Source organism: Cuculus canorus, chromosome 36 (assembly GCF_017976375.1).
Source record: "Cuculus canorus isolate bCucCan1 chromosome 36, bCucCan1.pri, whole genome shotgun sequence".
Lineage (NCBI taxonomy): Eukaryota > Metazoa > Chordata > Aves > Cuculiformes > Cuculidae > Cuculus > Cuculus canorus.
The window spans coordinates 416559-432467 of NC_071436.1; the positions used below are offsets into that span (position 1 = coordinate 416559).

The following is a 15909-nucleotide window of genomic DNA, read 5'->3' on the forward strand; positions in this document are numbered from 1 at the left end:
GCCATGCCCCCCCCATAACCCCCACCACGCCCCCCCCATAACCCCCCCCATAGCCCCCCACCGTGCCCACCCTTTCCCCCTCATAATCCCTCCCAAGGCTCCCCCCCCCGCCCCTTTCAGGTGGGAATCGCCCCCCCGACTCGTTTAGGTGGCAAACACCCCCTCATGCCCCCCCCCTTTATGCCTCCCCATGCCCCCCCCATTTAGGCAGAAAAGCCCCTTCATTCCCCCCACACATTTTGGTGGGAAACGCCCCCCCAACCCCTTCCTTGTGTCCCCCCACAGTGCCCCCCTCTTTCTATACCCCCCCCATGTCCCCCCCCCCATTTAGGCAGAAACGCCCCTTCATACCCCCTCAATGCCCCCCCTCCTCGTTTAGGCGGGAACCGCCCCCCTCCCCCCCCCGCGTCTGTCCCGTCCCCCCCCACATGGCCCCTCCATCCCATGTCGTCCCCCCCCCCCCCCCTTTACGTGGGAATCGCTCCCCTCATGCGCCCCCCCAATAACTCCCCCCAAACCCCGCCCCCCCGTCCCCCCCATTTAGGCGTGAAACGACCCCCATAACCCCCCCCCCTTTAGGCGGGACCTGACCCCCCCCACATACAGCGCCCCCCCCCCCCCAAGCCCCTCCTGTTTAGGCGGGAAACGCCCCCTCATGCCCCCCCCACCCCGTTATGGCGGGACTCCCCCCTCATGCCCCCCCATATTTAGGCGGGAAACGCCCCCCCCGTTATGTGGGGACCCCCCTGGCCCCCCCCATCCCATAACCCCCCCCCCGTTTAGGCGGGAAACGCCCCCTGTAACCCCTCCCTTGCCCCCCCCCCGTTATGTTGGGACTCCCCCCTCATACCCCTCCCACGACCCCCTTCAGGCGAGACTCAACCCCCCCCCCATGCCATAACCCCCCCCCCCCCCCGTTTAGGCGGGAAACGCCCCCCCATAACCCCTCCCTTGGCCCCCCCTCCCCCTTATGGCGGGACTCCCCCCTCATACCCCCCCCATATTTAGGCGGGAAACGCCCCCCCCAGCCCTTCCTTGTGTGTGTGTCCCCCCCCCCGTGCCCCCCTCATTCCATGCCACCCCTCCTCCGTTATCTTGGGACTCCCCCCTCATAAACCCCCCCCCGTTATGTTGGGACTCCCCCCTCATACCCCCCCCGCCCCCCCCTTTAGGCGGGATTCGCCCCCCCATCCCATAACACCTCCCCCCCCCCGTTATGGCGGGACTCTCCCCTCATACCCCCCCCACCCCCCCCTTTAGGCGGGATTCGCCCCCCCCCCCCTCCCATAACCACCCCCCCCCCCGTTTAGGCGGGAAACGCCCCCCCATAACCCCTCCCTTGCCCCCCCCCGCCCCCCCCCCCGTTATGGCGGGACTCTCCCCTCATACCCCCCCACATAACCCCCCCATACCATACCCCCCCCCCCGTTTAGGCGGGAAACGCCCCCCCATAACCCCTCCCTTGCCCCCCCTGCCCCCCCCCCCCCGTTATGGCGGGACTCCCCCCCTCAGCGGCCGCCGGGGGGGGCGCCGTTACCTGTGGTGCCGGGGGGCGGGGGGGGCGGCCCGGGTACGGGGGGGGGCGGCGGCGGCGGTGGCGGCGGCGGCAGCAGCGGCGGCGGTGGGGCGGGGGGTGGGGGGGGAAAGATGTCCGCGGGTCCTCGGGGCCCCCCCCCGGTTACGGCCAGAAGGGCGGCGGCGGCGTCTTCATCTTCGTCGTCTTCTTCTTCCTCCTCCTCTTCCTCGTCGTCTTCGTCCCCCTCCGACACCACCATCTCCTCCTCCTCTTCCTCGTCCTCCCTCAGAGGGGAAGCCATGGCGGGGCTGGGGGGGGGGGGGGGGGACAAGGAGGGAGCCGGGCGTGAGAGGAGGAGGGAGGCGGGGCGGGGGGGGGGGGGGGCACGCGCTCCCGCCGCCCCCAGCCCCAATGGTTGGGGGGGGGGGAAGGGGAGGGGGGGGGCACGAGATACACCCCCCAGCCCCCATTTTGGGGGGGGGGGGTACGACATACACCCCCCCCCTCCCCAGCCCCATTGAAGGGGGGACAACAGCTCCCCCCCACACACACTCCAAGCCCCGTTTGGGGGGGGGGGCACGACTTGCAACCCCCCCCCAAGGAGGGGAGTGTGGGGGGAGACCCCTCCCCGAGCCCCATTGGAGGGGGGACCCTCATGCCTCAAGCCCCATTGGGGGGGTGGGCAAGAGGTACCCCCTCCCACCCTACTGAGAGGGAGACCCCCATCCCTATAGATTGGGGGGTACCCTCTTCCCCCTCGGTGCCCCCAGACCCATTTTTTGGGGGGGGGGCACACATCTGCCCCACTGAGGGGGGGGGACACCCCCCCCCCCGCTGTCCCACCTCCCTCAATTAAAGGGCAGCACTGACTCCCTATGAGGGGAAGGGGAGACCTCCTTCACCCCATTGAGGGGGTATCCAGCCCCAATGAGGGGGGGACTACACCTCTCCCCCAGCTCTGGGGTAGTCCCATGGATGGATGGGGGGGGGTACATCTTCCCCCCCCCCCTCCCCCGAGCCCCACTTGAAGGGAGGGGGTATCCGTTTTCCTAACTCCCACAGCCCCACTGAGTTTGGGGGGACACTCACCCCCATGGCGGAGGGGCCACACACTCACACATCTCCCCTATAACCCCACTTGAAGTGGAGAGGAAAACACACACACATCACCCCTATAACCCCACTTGAAGTGTGTGGGGGGGTCCCAGCCCCAAATAAAGGGGGGGGCCCTCTGTTGTCCCACTGCCCCCCCATACACACACACTGATGGGGGGAGACCCCCTCACCCCATTAAAGGGGTGGCGCTCAACCCCATGGAAAGAGGGGATCTCTCCCACTTAAAGTGGGGTGTCCCAGCCCCAAAGTAGGGGGGGGAAGAGAAGGCCCTCTCCCCCCCCCCTCCTCCCCAGCCCCATTGAGGGGTGGGGGGCACCCCACTTTCCCATCTCCCCCAGTCCTACTGAGGAGAAATGGCGGGAGGGGAAAGGGGGAAGAAGCCGCCGCCGGGACTCGGGGATCCCCCCAAACCGGGCCCCACAGCGGCTTCACCCCGCCAGGGCTTCAAAACAAACAAAAAAAACCCCAAGAAAACACCCCAAAAAAAAACCCCCTTCAAACCCCCCCCCCAAAAAAGACCACCCCCCCACCCCCCCCCCTCAGCAGGGCCCGCGCTCCCCGCCAGAGAAAATGGCCGCCCCGAAAGAGCTCTTTCAATCCCCCCCCCCAAAGAGAGAGGAAAAAAACCCGGAAAAATGTAAAAAATGAAGAGTAAAAATCCAAATCATGAGGAGAAGTGGGGGTCAAAAAGCTTCCAAAAAGCCAAAGAAAGGAAAAAGTGGCCCCCCCATGCGAAAAAAAAGCGTAAAATGGCCGGTTTAAAGCTTGGGGGGGGGGGGAAGGATCTCTCTTGGTTTGGGTTTTTTTTTGAGGCGCCCCTTTCCCACACACACCTTTAGAAGGCGAAGAGTCCAAAACCAGGAGAAAACGCCTCAAAAAAGAAAAGGGGAAAAAAATAACAAAGATAAAAAATAAGAAAAAATAATAAGGAAAAAAAAAAAGAAAAAAAAAAGAAGAAAAAAATGAGAAAAAAAAGTAAGAAAAAAATAAGAAAAGAATAAGAAAAAAAGAAGGGAAAAAAAGAAAAAAAAAGCGGGGGGGGTGTATAAAAATTCCCAAAAAAATTACAATAATAATAATTTAAGCAAAAAAAAAACCACCTTTTTCCCCCCCTTTTTTGCGTCGCCGCTAAAGCCCGAGCGGAGCGATAATCCCAATTCCGCTCATTTTTTTTTTTGGGGGGGGGGGTTTGTTTTTGAAGGGGGGGTTTTTTGCTTTGAGGGTCGATTTGCTCTCTCTTTCTAATCCCCCTCAGATGCCGAAATGAACAATATTTGTGTATTCCCGGCGTTTTGGAGGGGGGGGGGGCCCAAAAGAGGAAGATTTCGGCATAAAACAAAGATGGCTGCGGTAAATTATTTCTTTTTTTTTTCTTCTTTCTCCTTATACTCTTTTTTCCCCCCCCCTCCCTTCAATAAAAATATTTCTGGCGGGGGGGGAAGGATTAATCAGTACTCATGCTCAGTGTGACATCAGCATAAATTGTTAAAGGTTAACTAGTTCCATACTAGTCACGCTGCCTTCTTGCCTTTCTTTACCCATTTTCCTCCCTTTTCAGCCAAAAAAAACCAAAAAAAAACCCAAAAAACAAAAAAAAAAAACAAAAAAAAACCAAAAAACCAAAAAAAAAGCAAAAAAAAACCCAACAAAAAAAAGGGGTTAATATCCCCAAGGGGGGAAAAAAAACAGAAAAAAAGGGTTTTTTTTAATTAATTTAATTTTTTTAAGCCCTCCCTTCTCGAGTTTTAAATAGTTGAGAAGGGAGTGGTTTTATGGGTTGGGGTTTTTTTTCTTTTTATAGAGTTTTGTTTAGGCGGAAAGGAAAAGGGGATGAAGAAAAAGGGGGGGGAGAGAGGAAGGGGAAAGGGGAAAAGGGAAAAAGGAGAAAAGGATAAAAAGAGAAAAAAAGAAAAAGAGAGGAAAAAGAAAAGAAAAAAAGAAAAAGAAAAAGAAAAAAGGAAAAAAGAAAAAGAAAAAAGGAAAAAAGAAAAAAGAGAAGAAAGTGAAAAAAGAGAAAAAAGAGAAAAAGAGAAGAAAGAGAAAAAAGAGAAAGAGAGAAAAAAAGAGAGAAAAAAGAGAAAAAGGAAAAAGAAAAAAGAGAAAGAGAAAAAAGAGAAAAAGAGAAAAAAGAGAGAAAAAGAGAGAAAAGAGAGAAAAAGAGAGAAAAAATAAAAGAGAAAAAAGAGAAAAAGAAGAAAAAAGAAAAAAGAGGAAAAAGAGAGAAAAGAGAGAAAAAGAGAGAAAAAATAAGAGAAAAAGAGAAAAAGAAGAAAGAAAAAAGAGAAAAGAGAGGAAAAGAGAGAAAAAAGAGAAAAGAGAGGAAAAGAGATAAAAGAAAAGAGAAAAAAGAAAAATAGAGAAAAAAAGAAAAAAGAAGAAAAAAGAGAAGAGAGGAAAAGAGAAAAAAGAAAAGAGAAAAAAGAGAAAAAAGAAAAAAGAAGAAAAAGAGAAAAGAGAGGAAAAGAGAAAAAAGAAAAGAGAAAAAAGAAAAAAGAAGAAAAAGAGAAAAGAGAGGAAAAGAGAAAAAAGAAAAGAGAAAAAAGAGAAAAATAGAGAAAAAAAGAAAAAAGACGAGAGGAAAAGAGAAAAAAAGGAAAGAGAAAAAAGAGAAAAAATAGAGAAAAAAGGAAAAAAGAAAAAAGAGAAAAGAGAGGAAAAGAGAAAAAAGAAAAGAGAAAAAAGAGAAAAATAGAGAAAAAAAGAAAAAAGACGAGAGGAAAAGAGAAAAAAGGAAAGAGAAAAAAGAGAAAAATAGAGAAAAAAGAAAAAAGAGAAAAGAGAGGAAAAGAGAAAAAAGAAGAGAAAAAAGAGAAAAAAGAAAAAAGAAGAAAAAGAGAAAAGAGAGGAAAAGAGAAAAAAGAAAAGAGAAAAAAGAGAAAAATAGAGAAAAAAAAAAGAAGAAAAAAGATTAAAAAAAAAGAGGAAAAAAAAACCCCAAGAGGAAACTGTTAAAAGTGAGGTGAAAGAGGTTCCACAGTCAGTTGGGGTTTATCCAGCACCAACGCCCCACTCGGCTGCCGCGCACCCCAATCCCCCCCAAAAATGAGTCAAAACAGTCAAAACTCGGAGCTAAAAAGAGATTTTATGGCTCAAAACGCTCCGAACCACTCAAAACTGCACCGAACCGTCGCCCTTTGAGCTCTCCGCTCCCTTCAGTTTGGCCTTTTTGCCCCAAAGTGTGGCAGCGGCGCTGCTCGAGTCCTCCTCAGCGCTGGAGATGCCCCAAAACCCGGGAAAAGAGGCAAAAAAACACAAACCCCTTCGGCATTTGGGGCATTTTTGGCCCCAGTTTGAGTTTTTGGCCCCAGTTTGAGTTTTTTTCCACCCATTTTCTTTTTTCCACCCATTTTCTTTTCTTTTTTCCCACCCATTTTCTTTCCTTTTTTTTTCCACCCATTTTCTTTCTTTTTTTTTCCACCCATTTTCTTTCCTTTTTTTCCACCCATTTTCTTTTTTTCCACCCATTTTCTTTCCTTTTTTTCCCACCCATTTTCTTTCCTTTTTTCCACCCATTTTCTTTCTTTTTTTTTCCACCCATTTTCTTTCCTTTTTTTTCACCCATTTCCTTTTTTTCCCACCCATTTTCTTTCCTTTTTTTTCCACCCATTTTCTTTTTTTCCACCCATTTTCTTTCCTTTTTTTCCACCCATTTTCTTTTTTCCCCACCCATTTTCTTTCCTTTTTTTTTCCACCCATTTTCTTTCCTTTTTTTCCACCCATTTTCTTTTTTCCCCACCCATTTTCTTTCCTTTTTTTCCCACCCATTTTCTTTCCTTTTCTTTCCACCCATTTTCTTTTTTTCCCACCCATTTTCTTTCCTTTTTTTTTCCCACCCATTTTCTTTCCTTTTTTTTTTCCCACCCATTTTCTTTCCTTTTTTTCCCACCCATTTTCTTTCCTTTTTTTTTCCCCTCATTTTCATTTCTTACCCCCATTTCGGTTTGGTTTTCCTCATTTTGGTTTCTCCCATTTCAGTTTTTTCCCTCATTTTGGTTTTTCCCCCCTCACACCTTGGGGGATTTTTTCCCCATTTTAGTTTTTTTTCCACATTTTAGGTTTTCTTTTCCCCATTTTAGGGGTTTTTTTTCCCATTTTAGTTTGTTTCCCCCATTTTATTTTTCCCCCATTTTATTTTTTCCCCCATTTTAGTTTTTTTTCCCCATTTTATTTTTTTCCCCCATTTTAGCGTATTTTCCCCCATCTTAATGCGGATTTTAGCGGATTTTCCCCCCATCCTTTACCTTTCTTTCCCCCTTTTGGATTTTTTTCTCCAATTTGAGGGGTTTTTTTCCCCCCAAACCCCACCGCCTGTTGTCATCTCCGATGGTTCCCCTCAACCCCTTTTGGCTTTCTCCAAACCCTCCAAAATACCTCAAAATGAAGCATTTTTGGGGCCGGCAAAGCCCTTCCCACCACACCACCTACACCAAATCCCCCCAAATCCCCCCCAATAAACCCATTTTCCTTCACTTTTTGGGGCAATTTGGTGCTTTTTTTCCCCCCTAAATCCATAGGCACTCAACCACCCCCTCCTCGCTTCCGTTTTTGGGGTCTTTTTCCCCGTTTTCCCCGTTTTCCCCCCAGTTCGGTGCCGGTTGCGGAGCTCCTCTCCATCCCATGGGATTCTCGGTTGGACACGAGGACAACACCGCGTCAACTGCCGGTGGTTACGGTGTCACCCGGTGATGCCAAAGCCATGGATGATTCCCACCTTCTCTCCGTCACCAACGGAACCGCGATCCCCAGAACCCCTGAAAAGGTCCCAGCAGTGACTCTCGGTGGGTGACGCCACTTTACGCGGTGTCACCGTCTCAGGCGGTGTCACCGTCAGCACAGCCGGCGGCCGATGGTGAGTTCGGAAAACCGATGGCCTCAGGGTTTCATGGAGTTCAATCCAAGCCGGGATGCGGATCGGTGTCACCGGAGCCAGAAAGGGGACACCTATGGACAGAGATGTCACCCCCACCGCGTGTCACCCGCCTCCATCCGCTGTCACCCGCACCGCGTGTCACCCACCACCTCGTCTGACAAATCTCCTCGCGGTGACGGTGACAACTACCGGACCCTTCTCTTCGGGGACACCGGAGCGACGGTGGCGCAAAGGGACAGGCGGACACGGACAGGCGGACAGCGAGGGCTCAGGACAAGGGGGGGACAGAAGGTCAGTGTTGGGGACACCGCACACGTGACGGTGTGGCCGTGCCAGGGGCTGGCAGTCACCCACGGGGACAAACAGCCGGTGGTCGGTGTCACCCGCTGTCACCCACAGGGAAACCCTTCCCGGCGGCGGGGGGGAGGGAATGGCGTCACCGTCACCCGGATGGGGACATTTGGGGACACTGAGACTGTCCTCCAACAGAGGGATTCGGTGTCACCGTCACCCGTTGGGGACACCCTGGGGTGACATTTGGGGACAGCGAGACTGTCCCTCAACAGAGGGATTCAGTGTCACCGTCACCCGTTGGGGACACCCTGGGGTGACATTTGGGGACACCGAGACTGTCCCCCAACAGAGGGATTCAGTGTCACCCGTTGGGGACACCCTGGGGTGACATTTGGGGACACCGAGACTGTCCCCCAACAGAGGGATTCAGTGTCACCCATTGGAGAGACCCTGGGGTGACATTTGGGGACACTGAGACTGTCCCCCAACAGAGGGATTCAGTGTCACCCATTGGGGAGACCCTGGGGTGACATTTGGGGACACCAAGACTGTCCCCCAACAGAGGGATTCAGTGTCACCCATTGGGGGGGACACAGTGACACCCTGGGGTGACATTTGGGGACACCGAGACTGTCCCCCAACAGAGGGATTCAGTGTCACCCGTTGGGGACACGGTGACACCCTGGGGTGACATTTGGGGACACCGAGACTGTCCCCCAACAGAGGGATTCAGTGTCACCCATTGGAGAGACCCTGGGGTGACATTTGGGGACACTGAGACTGTCCCCCAACAGAGGGATTCAGTGTCACCCATTGGGGAGACCCTGGGGTGACATTTGGGGACACCAAGACTGTCCCCCAACAGAGGGATTCAGTGTCACCCATTGGGGGGGACACAGTGACACCCTGGGGTGACATTTGGGGACACCGAGACTGTCCCCCAACAGAGGGATTCAGTGTCACCCGTTGGGGACACGGTGACACCCTGGGGTGACATTTGGGGACACCGAGACTGTCCCCCAACAGAGGGATTCAGTGTCACCCGTTGGGGACACCCTGGGGTGACATTTGGGGACACCGAGACAGTGTCACCTGATGGGGGGGGACACAAAACACCCTATGGTGACCCCCCCCATCACCCCCAAAAGCCACCCAGATTTGGGGGTGTCCCCAAAGGGGTCCCCGATTGTCCCTTTGTCCCCTCTAAGGCTTCACTGCAGCTCTTTGAGGGGTTCATTTTTGGCCCAAATGAGGTTTATTTCTGCTCAAAATGTTCCAATTTGCCCCCCAAAAATTGGGGTTTTTTTTTGGGGGGACCCCCCCGGTGTCACCCCCAGCCTCGTGTCGGGGGGGGGGGCACAATGGCCTCGTCCTGGGGCTGCAAGGAAAGGAGAGGGGGGGAGTTGGGGGGTCAGTGGGGGGTTTTGGGGGGCAGTAGGGGGTTTAGGGGGTCAGTAGGGGTTTAGGGGGTCAGTGGGGGGTTTGGGGGGGCATTAGGGGTTTTGAGGGGCAGTAGGGGGTTTGGGGGGTCAGTAGGGAGTTTGGGGGAGCCCTACTGGTAGGGCTTTGGGGGGGCAGTAGGGAATTTAGGGGGGCAGTAGGGGTTTTGGAGGGTCAGTGGGGGGTTTGGGGGGGCAGTAGGGGTTGGGGGGGTCAGTGGGGGGTTTGGAGGGGTCAGTAGGGGGTTTGGGGGAGCAGTGGGGGTTTGGGGGGGTAAGTAGGGGTTTGGGGGGGTCAGTGGGGGATTTGAGGGGGCACTAGGGGGTTTGGGGGTCAGTGGGGGGTTTGGGGGGGTCATTAGGGAGTTTGGGGGGGCCCTACTGGTAGGGCTTTTGGGGGGGCAGTAGGGAATTTGGGGAGTCAGTAGGGGTTTGGGGGGGTCAGTGGGGGGTTTGGGGGGGCAGTAGGGGTTTCGGGGGGCAGTAGGGGTTTCGGGGGGCATCAGGGGGTTTGGAGGTTCAGGTTTTGGGGTTCCCTACCTCGTTTAGACCTCAACGAAGTCATCGGCAAAGTAGAGCAGAACGGTTTCGGGGGCGCCCTCAGGGTCCAGAGGGGGTTCAGGGTGCGGGGGGGGCAGCTGGGGGTCCAGGGGGGTCCCCCCACCCCAGCGCCAGGTGTACCCCCTTATGTGGGCGTTCCAGGGCAGCGCCTCCCGCAGCAGCACCCCAACTTCTGTCCCACGTGTCTGTGCCACCAAAGTCAGCACCCCAAAACTCAGAAACACCCCCCCACACCCCGGGGACAAAGACACCCTAAAAAGAGGGGGGATAAGGGCTTCCTGGGGGACAAGGGGACCCCAAAAGAGGGGAAAAGGCACCCCCATAAGATAAGGGACCCCAAAAGAGAGGAAAAGGCACCCCCATAAGACAAGGGACCCCCCCATGGGGACAAGAGACCCCCACCCCCAAAGCCAATTAACCCTCTATAGGGATAGGGGACCCCAAAAGAGGGGACGAGGCACCTCCATGGGACAAAAGGGACCCCCCCATGGTAAAAGGGACCCCCCCAAAAGCCAATTAACCCTCTATAGGGATAGGGGACCCCAAAAGAGGGGACGAGGCACCCCCATGGGACAAAAGGGACCCCCCCAAAAGCCAATTAACCCTCTATAGGGATAGGGGACCCCAAAAGAGGGGATGAGGCACCCCCATGGGCCAAAAGGGACCCCCCCAAAAGCCAATTAACCCTCTGTAGGGATAGGGGACCCCAAAAGAGGGGATGAGGCACCCCCATGGGACAAAAGGGACCCCCCCCAAAAGCCAATTAACCCTCTATAGGGATAGGGGACCCCAAAAGAGGGGATGAGGCACCCCCATGGGACAAAAGGGACCCCCCCAAAAGCCAATTAACCCTCTGTAGGGATAGGGGACCCCAAAAGAGGGGTCGAGGCACCCCCATGGGACAAAAGGGACCCCCCCAAAAGCCAATTAACCCTCTATAGGGATAGGGGACCCCAAAAGAGGGGATGAGGCACCCCCATGGGACAAAAGGGACCCCCTCCCATGGTGACAGCGCCCCCCCATGGGGATAAGAGACCCCTCCCCCCATGACAAGACACCCCAAAAGTGGGGTGCCCCCCCCCACCTGGAGGAGCCACTCCTGCCCGGTCAGGGTGTTGCAGAGGCGGAGGCGCAGAGGGGGGGTCGAGGGTAGGGAGAGCCTCGGCGAAGGGGGGGCCCCATCTGGGGGGGCCCAGTCAGATCGGGGGGCGAGGGGAGCCCCCCCCGGGCGGAGGGAGCCGAGCAGCCCCGAGACGGGGTCCACGCGGGTCAGCGGCTGCGGTAGGGGAACCCCAAAAATGGAGGGGGGGGGGGAGAAAACCAGTAAGCTCCCAGTTGGGGGGGGGGGGCACAGTGATCCCCCAAACTGGGTTTTGGGGGACCCCCCCCTTCTCACCTGACTGGTCCCGGGGTCGTATGAGCACTCGGGGGCCTCCAGGAGCGGCTGGGGGTCACCTGGGGCGGGGGAGACACCCCCAAAATGGGAATCGTGGCCTTCTAGAGCCCCCCTCAGCCCCTATAGCCCCCCTATAGCATGTATTCCCCCCCCCCCGCCCCGATAGAGCCCCCCTATAACCGCCCCCGGGACATAGAGACCCCCTCAGTCCCTATAGCTCCTATGGACCCCCCTATAGCACGGATGGACCCCTCCCAGCCCCTATAGCGCCCCTCCCCCCGGGACATATAGACCTCTCAGTCCCTATAGCTCCTATGGACCCCCCTATAGCACGGATGGACCCCTCCCAGCCCCTATAGCCTCCCCCCCCCCCGGTACATATAGACCCCCTCAGTCCCTATAGCTCCTATGGACCCCCCTATAGCACATATGGACCCCTCCCAGCCCCTATGGACCACCCCCAGCCCCCTTATAGCACGTATGACCCCCCCCAGCCCCTATAGCCCCCCCAGCCCCCCTATAACACATATAGATCCCCCTATACGCCCCCCTTACCTGCCCGCTCCCCTCGGCCCGGGTCCTGTTGCGCCTGCGCGGCCAACGCGGGGCCCGTTTCCATGACAACGCCGCCGGAAGCCGCGGGGCACACTGGGAAATAGCGGCTTGGCGGGAGGAAATGGAAGCTGTGCCGCGCGAGGGCTGATGGGAAATGTAGTTCCGTGAGTGAAGTTAGGCCCGTGTTTGCGCGAGGCACGCTGGGAAATGTAGTCCGGGCAGAGCCGCCGTAGCGGAGCACGCTGGGAAATGTAGTCGCGGCGCGGAGGCTGCCGGGAGGCGCCATGGCGGAACCGCCTGGGGAGGCGGGCGGCGGCGGGAGGGGCCCGGCGGTGAGTGGGGGGGCTGTGGGCGCCTATAGGAGGGACCTATAGAGACTATGAGGGATGCTAGAGGCTGTGGGGGTGCTATAGGGCGCTTATAGGGGCGCCACAGAGGCTACCGGGGGGCTGTAGGGGTTGGGGGGGCGCATAGAAGCTGAGGGGGGGCTATAGAGGCGCTATAGAGGCTGTGGGGAGAGTTTATGGGGGGTATAGGCTATAGGGGAGCTGTAAAGGCTATGGGGGGTGTTATAGGGTTTGGGGGGGCTATAGTGGAGCTATAGAGGAGCTATAGAGGCGCTATAGAGGCTGTGGGGAGAGTTTATGGGGGCCATAGGCTATAGGGGAGCTGTAAAGGCTATGGAGGGTGTTATAGGGTTTGGGGGGGCTATAGTGGAGCTATAGAGGAGCTATAGAGGCTGTAGGGAGAGTTTATGAGGAGGTATAGGCTATAGGGGAGCTGTAAAGGCTATGGGGGGGTTATAGGGTTTGGGGGGGCTATAGTGGAGCTATAGAGGAGCTATAGAGGCTGTAGTGAGAGTTTATGAGGAGGTATAGGCTATAGGGGAGCTGTAAAGGCTATGGGGGGTGTTACAGGGTTTGGGGGGGCTATAGTGGAGCTATAGAGGAGCTATAGAGGCTGTGGGGAGAGTTTATGGGGGATATAGGCTATAGGGGAGCTGTAAAGGCTATAGGGGGTGTTATAGGGTTTGGGGGGGCTATAGTGGAGCTATAGAGGAGCTGTAGAGGGTGTGGGGAGAGTTTATGGGGGATATAGGCTATAGGGGAGCTGTAAAGGCTATGGGGGGTTATAGGGGAGCTACATGGGCTCTCGGGGGGCCTATGAAGGGTCTGGAGGTGCTATAGGGGCTCTGGGGGGGCTATAAAGGCTCTGGAGGTGCTATAGGGGCTCTGGGGGGGCTATAAAGGCTCTGGAGGTGCTATAGGGGCTCTGGGGGGGCACTATAAAGGCTCTGGAGGTGCTATAGGGGCTCTGGGGGGCTATAAAGGCTCTGGAGGTGCTGTAGGGGCTCTGGGGGGGGCACTATAAAGGCTCTGGAGGTGCTATAGGGGCTCTGGGGGGGCTATAAAGGCTCTGGAGGTGCTATAGGGGCTCTGGGGGGGCACTATAAAGGCTCTGGAGGTGCTATAGGGGCTCTGGGGGGCTATAAAGGCTCTGGAGGTGCTGTAGGGGCTCTGGGGGGGCTATAAAGGCTCTGGAGGTGCTATAGAGGCTCTGGGGGGGCTATAGGGGCTCGGGGGGAGGCTATAAAGGCTCTGGAGGTGCTATAGGGGCTCTGGGGGAGCTATAAAGGCTCTGGAGATGCTATAGGGGCTCTGGGGGGGCACTATAAAGGCTCTGGAGGTGCTATAGGGGCTCTGGGGGGGCTATAAAGGCTCTGGAGGTGCTATAGGGGCTCTCGGGGGGGCTATAAAGGCTCTGGAGGTGCTATAGGGGCTCTGGGGGGGCTATAAAGGCTCTGGAGGTGCTATAGAGGCTCTGGGGGGGTTTGGGGGGGCTATAAAGGCTCTGGAGGTGCTATAGGGGCTCTGGGGTGCTATAAAGGCTCTGGAGGTGCTGTAGGGGCTCTGGGGGGGCACTATAAAGGCTCTGGGGGGCTCTGGGGGGGCTATAGGGGCCCTGGGGGGGCTATAAAGGCTCTGGAGGTGCTGTAGGGGCTCTGGAGGTCCTATAGGGGCTCTGAGGGGGCTATAAAGGCTCTGGAGGTGCTATAGAGGCTCTGGGGGGGCTATAAAGGCTCTGGAGGTGCTGTAGGGGCTCTGGAGGTCCTATAGGGGCTCTGGGGGGGCTATAAAGGCTCTGGAGGTGCTATAGGGGCTTTGAGTGGGGGCTATAAAGGCTCTGGAGGTGCTATAGGGTCTCTGGGGGTGCTATAGGGGCCCTGGGGGGGCTCTGGGGGTCCCCGAGGGCCGGGGGGTGCTCACGGCCCTGTGTCCCCGTTTCCAGGCCGGGGTTGGGGGTCACCCCCGGGCGCGGCGGCGTTTGGAGGCGCTGCTGAACCGGAGCCTTCGCATCCGTATGTCGGACGGACGGACCTTGGTGGGAGCCTTCCTCTGCACCGACCGCGACGCCAACGTCATCCTCGGCTCCGCGCAGGAGTTCCTCAAGGCCTCGGGTGAGGGGGGCGCGGGGACCCCTCCATCCACTGGGGGGACCCCTGGATCCTCTATGGGGGGCTGGGGGACCCCTGGATCCGCTGGGGGGGGACCCCTGGATCCTCTATGGGGGGCTGGGGGACCCTGGATCCTCTGGGGAGACCCCTGGATCCGCTGGGGGGGGACCCCTGGATCCTCTATGGGGGGCTGGGGGACCCCTGGATCCTCTGGAGGGGACCCCTGGATCACCTTGAGGGGGGCTGGGGGACCCCTGGATCCATGGGAGGGGATGGGGGACCCCTGGATCCGCTGGGAAGGGATTGGGGACCACTGGATCCTCTGGGGGGACCCCTGGATCCTCTGGGGGGGACCCCTGCATCTCCTTGAGGGGGGATGGGGGACCCCTGGATCCTCTGGGGGGGGCTGGGTGGACCCCTGGATCACCTTGAGGGGGTTGGGGGACCCCTGGATCCTCTGAGGGGGTCTGGGGTACACTGGGGGATCCCTGTGTCCTCTGGGACGGGATGGGGGTCCCAATGTTCTTTTGGGGGGCCTCTGGGGGACCCTTGGATCCTCTGGAGGGGATGGGGGACCCCTGGATCCCCTTGAGGGGGGCTGGGGGACCCCTGGATCCTCTGGGGGGGACCCCTGGATCCCCTTGAGAGGGGCTGGGGGACCCCTGGATCCTCTGGGGGGGACCCCTGGATCCCCTTGAGAGGGGCTGGGGGACCCCTGGATCTTCGGGGGGGGGGGGATGGGGGTCCCAATGTTCTCTTGAGGGGGACACTGGGGGACCCCTGGATCACCTTGGGGGGAGCTGGGGTACACTGGGGGACCCCTGGATCCTCTGGGAGGGGATGGGGGACCCCTGGATCCTCTGGGGGGACCCCTGGATCCCCTTGAGGGGGACACTGGGGGACCCCTGGATTCTCTGGGAGGGGATGGGGGACCCCTGGATCTCCTTGAGGGGGGCTGGGGAATACTGGGGGACCCCTCTGTCCTCTTGGGGGGGGGGGTCCCAATGTTCTTTTTGGGGGGGGGCCTCTGGGGGACCCCTGGACCCTTTGAAAGGGGCTGAGGGACCCCTGGAGTGACCCCTGGGTCCTTTTTTGGGGGGTGGGAAGTGGACCTGGAGGGGGGGGACAACGCTCGGGGGGAAGGATTTTGGGTGCCGGGGGGGTCCCCCTGACGGTGTGTCCCCCCACTTTTTTTACCCCCCCAGATGCGTTCCCGGGCGCGGAGCCGCGCGTGTTGGGCCTCGCTATGGTTCCGGGACACCACATCGTCTCCATCGAGGTGGAACGCGACGGCAGCGGCGCCGCCCCCTACCCGTGACCCCCCCGACACCCCCCCACCAAGGGGGGGGAGCCCCAAAATTGGGGGGGACCCCCCCAGGAATGAGAGACACACACACACACACACACACACACACACCCACCCCTCGTGGTGCCATTAAAACAGCTGAGGCCGCATCGCTGCCGCGTCCCCCCAGTTCTTGACCCCCAAATCCCACCTTCCCCCTTAATCCCAGTCCCCCCCCCAATCCCAGTCCCCTCTCAATCCCAGTTCACCCCCTTAATCCCACTTTTCCCCCTTAATCTCAGTTATCCCCCCAATCCCAGTTCCCCCCTCTCAATCCCAGTTACCCCAATCTCAATTCCCACCCCCCCAATCCGTTATCCCCCCAATCCCATTCCCCCCCCAATCCCATTCCCCCCTCAATC

The 15909-nt window shown here is 57.2% G+C and overlaps 2 protein-coding genes and 1 long non-coding RNA gene across 4 annotated transcripts; 1 reads left to right on the forward strand and 2 right to left on the reverse strand.

Moving 5' to 3' along the window:
- Positions 1 to 1700: 1700 nt before the first annotated feature.
- Positions 1701 to 4065, reverse strand: LOC128849972 (uncharacterized). Its single transcript, XR_008447514.1, has 3 exons — positions 3733 to 4065; positions 3466 to 3503; positions 1701 to 1824 (listed from the first exon to the last, which is right to left on the reverse strand). It is a non-coding gene; the product is annotated as an uncharacterized LOC128849972 (long non-coding RNA).
- Positions 4066 to 6817: 2752 nt separating this feature from the next.
- LOC128849984 (cytochrome b5 domain-containing protein 1) lies at positions 6818 to 12059 on the reverse strand. Of its 2 annotated transcripts, none has more exons than XM_054052757.1 (5): positions 11748 to 12059; positions 11193 to 11251; positions 10881 to 11072; positions 9776 to 9981; positions 6818 to 7573 (listed from the first exon to the last, which is right to left on the reverse strand). In XM_054052757.1, the coding sequence occupies exons 1-4, from the start codon at positions 12031 to 12033 to the stop codon at positions 9781 to 9783; spliced, it is 738 nt and encodes a 245-aa protein (XP_053908732.1). In that variant the 5' UTR covers positions 12034 to 12059; the 3' UTR covers positions 6818 to 7573; positions 9776 to 9780. The 2 variants fall into 2 exon arrangements, with proteins under 2 accessions (XP_053908732.1, XP_053908733.1); XM_054052758.1 differs by lacking the exon at positions 6818 to 7573 and adding an exon at positions 8753 to 9174.
- On the forward strand, positions 11971 to 15597 carry NAA38 (N-alpha-acetyltransferase 38, NatC auxiliary subunit). The gene is made up of 3 exons (XM_054052769.1): positions 11971 to 12079; positions 14037 to 14205; positions 15408 to 15597. The coding sequence occupies exons 1-3, from the start codon at positions 12032 to 12034 to the stop codon at positions 15518 to 15520; spliced, it is 330 nt and encodes a 109-aa protein (XP_053908744.1). The 5' UTR covers positions 11971 to 12031; the 3' UTR covers positions 15521 to 15597.
- The last annotated feature ends 312 nt before the right edge of the window (positions 15598 to 15909 follow it).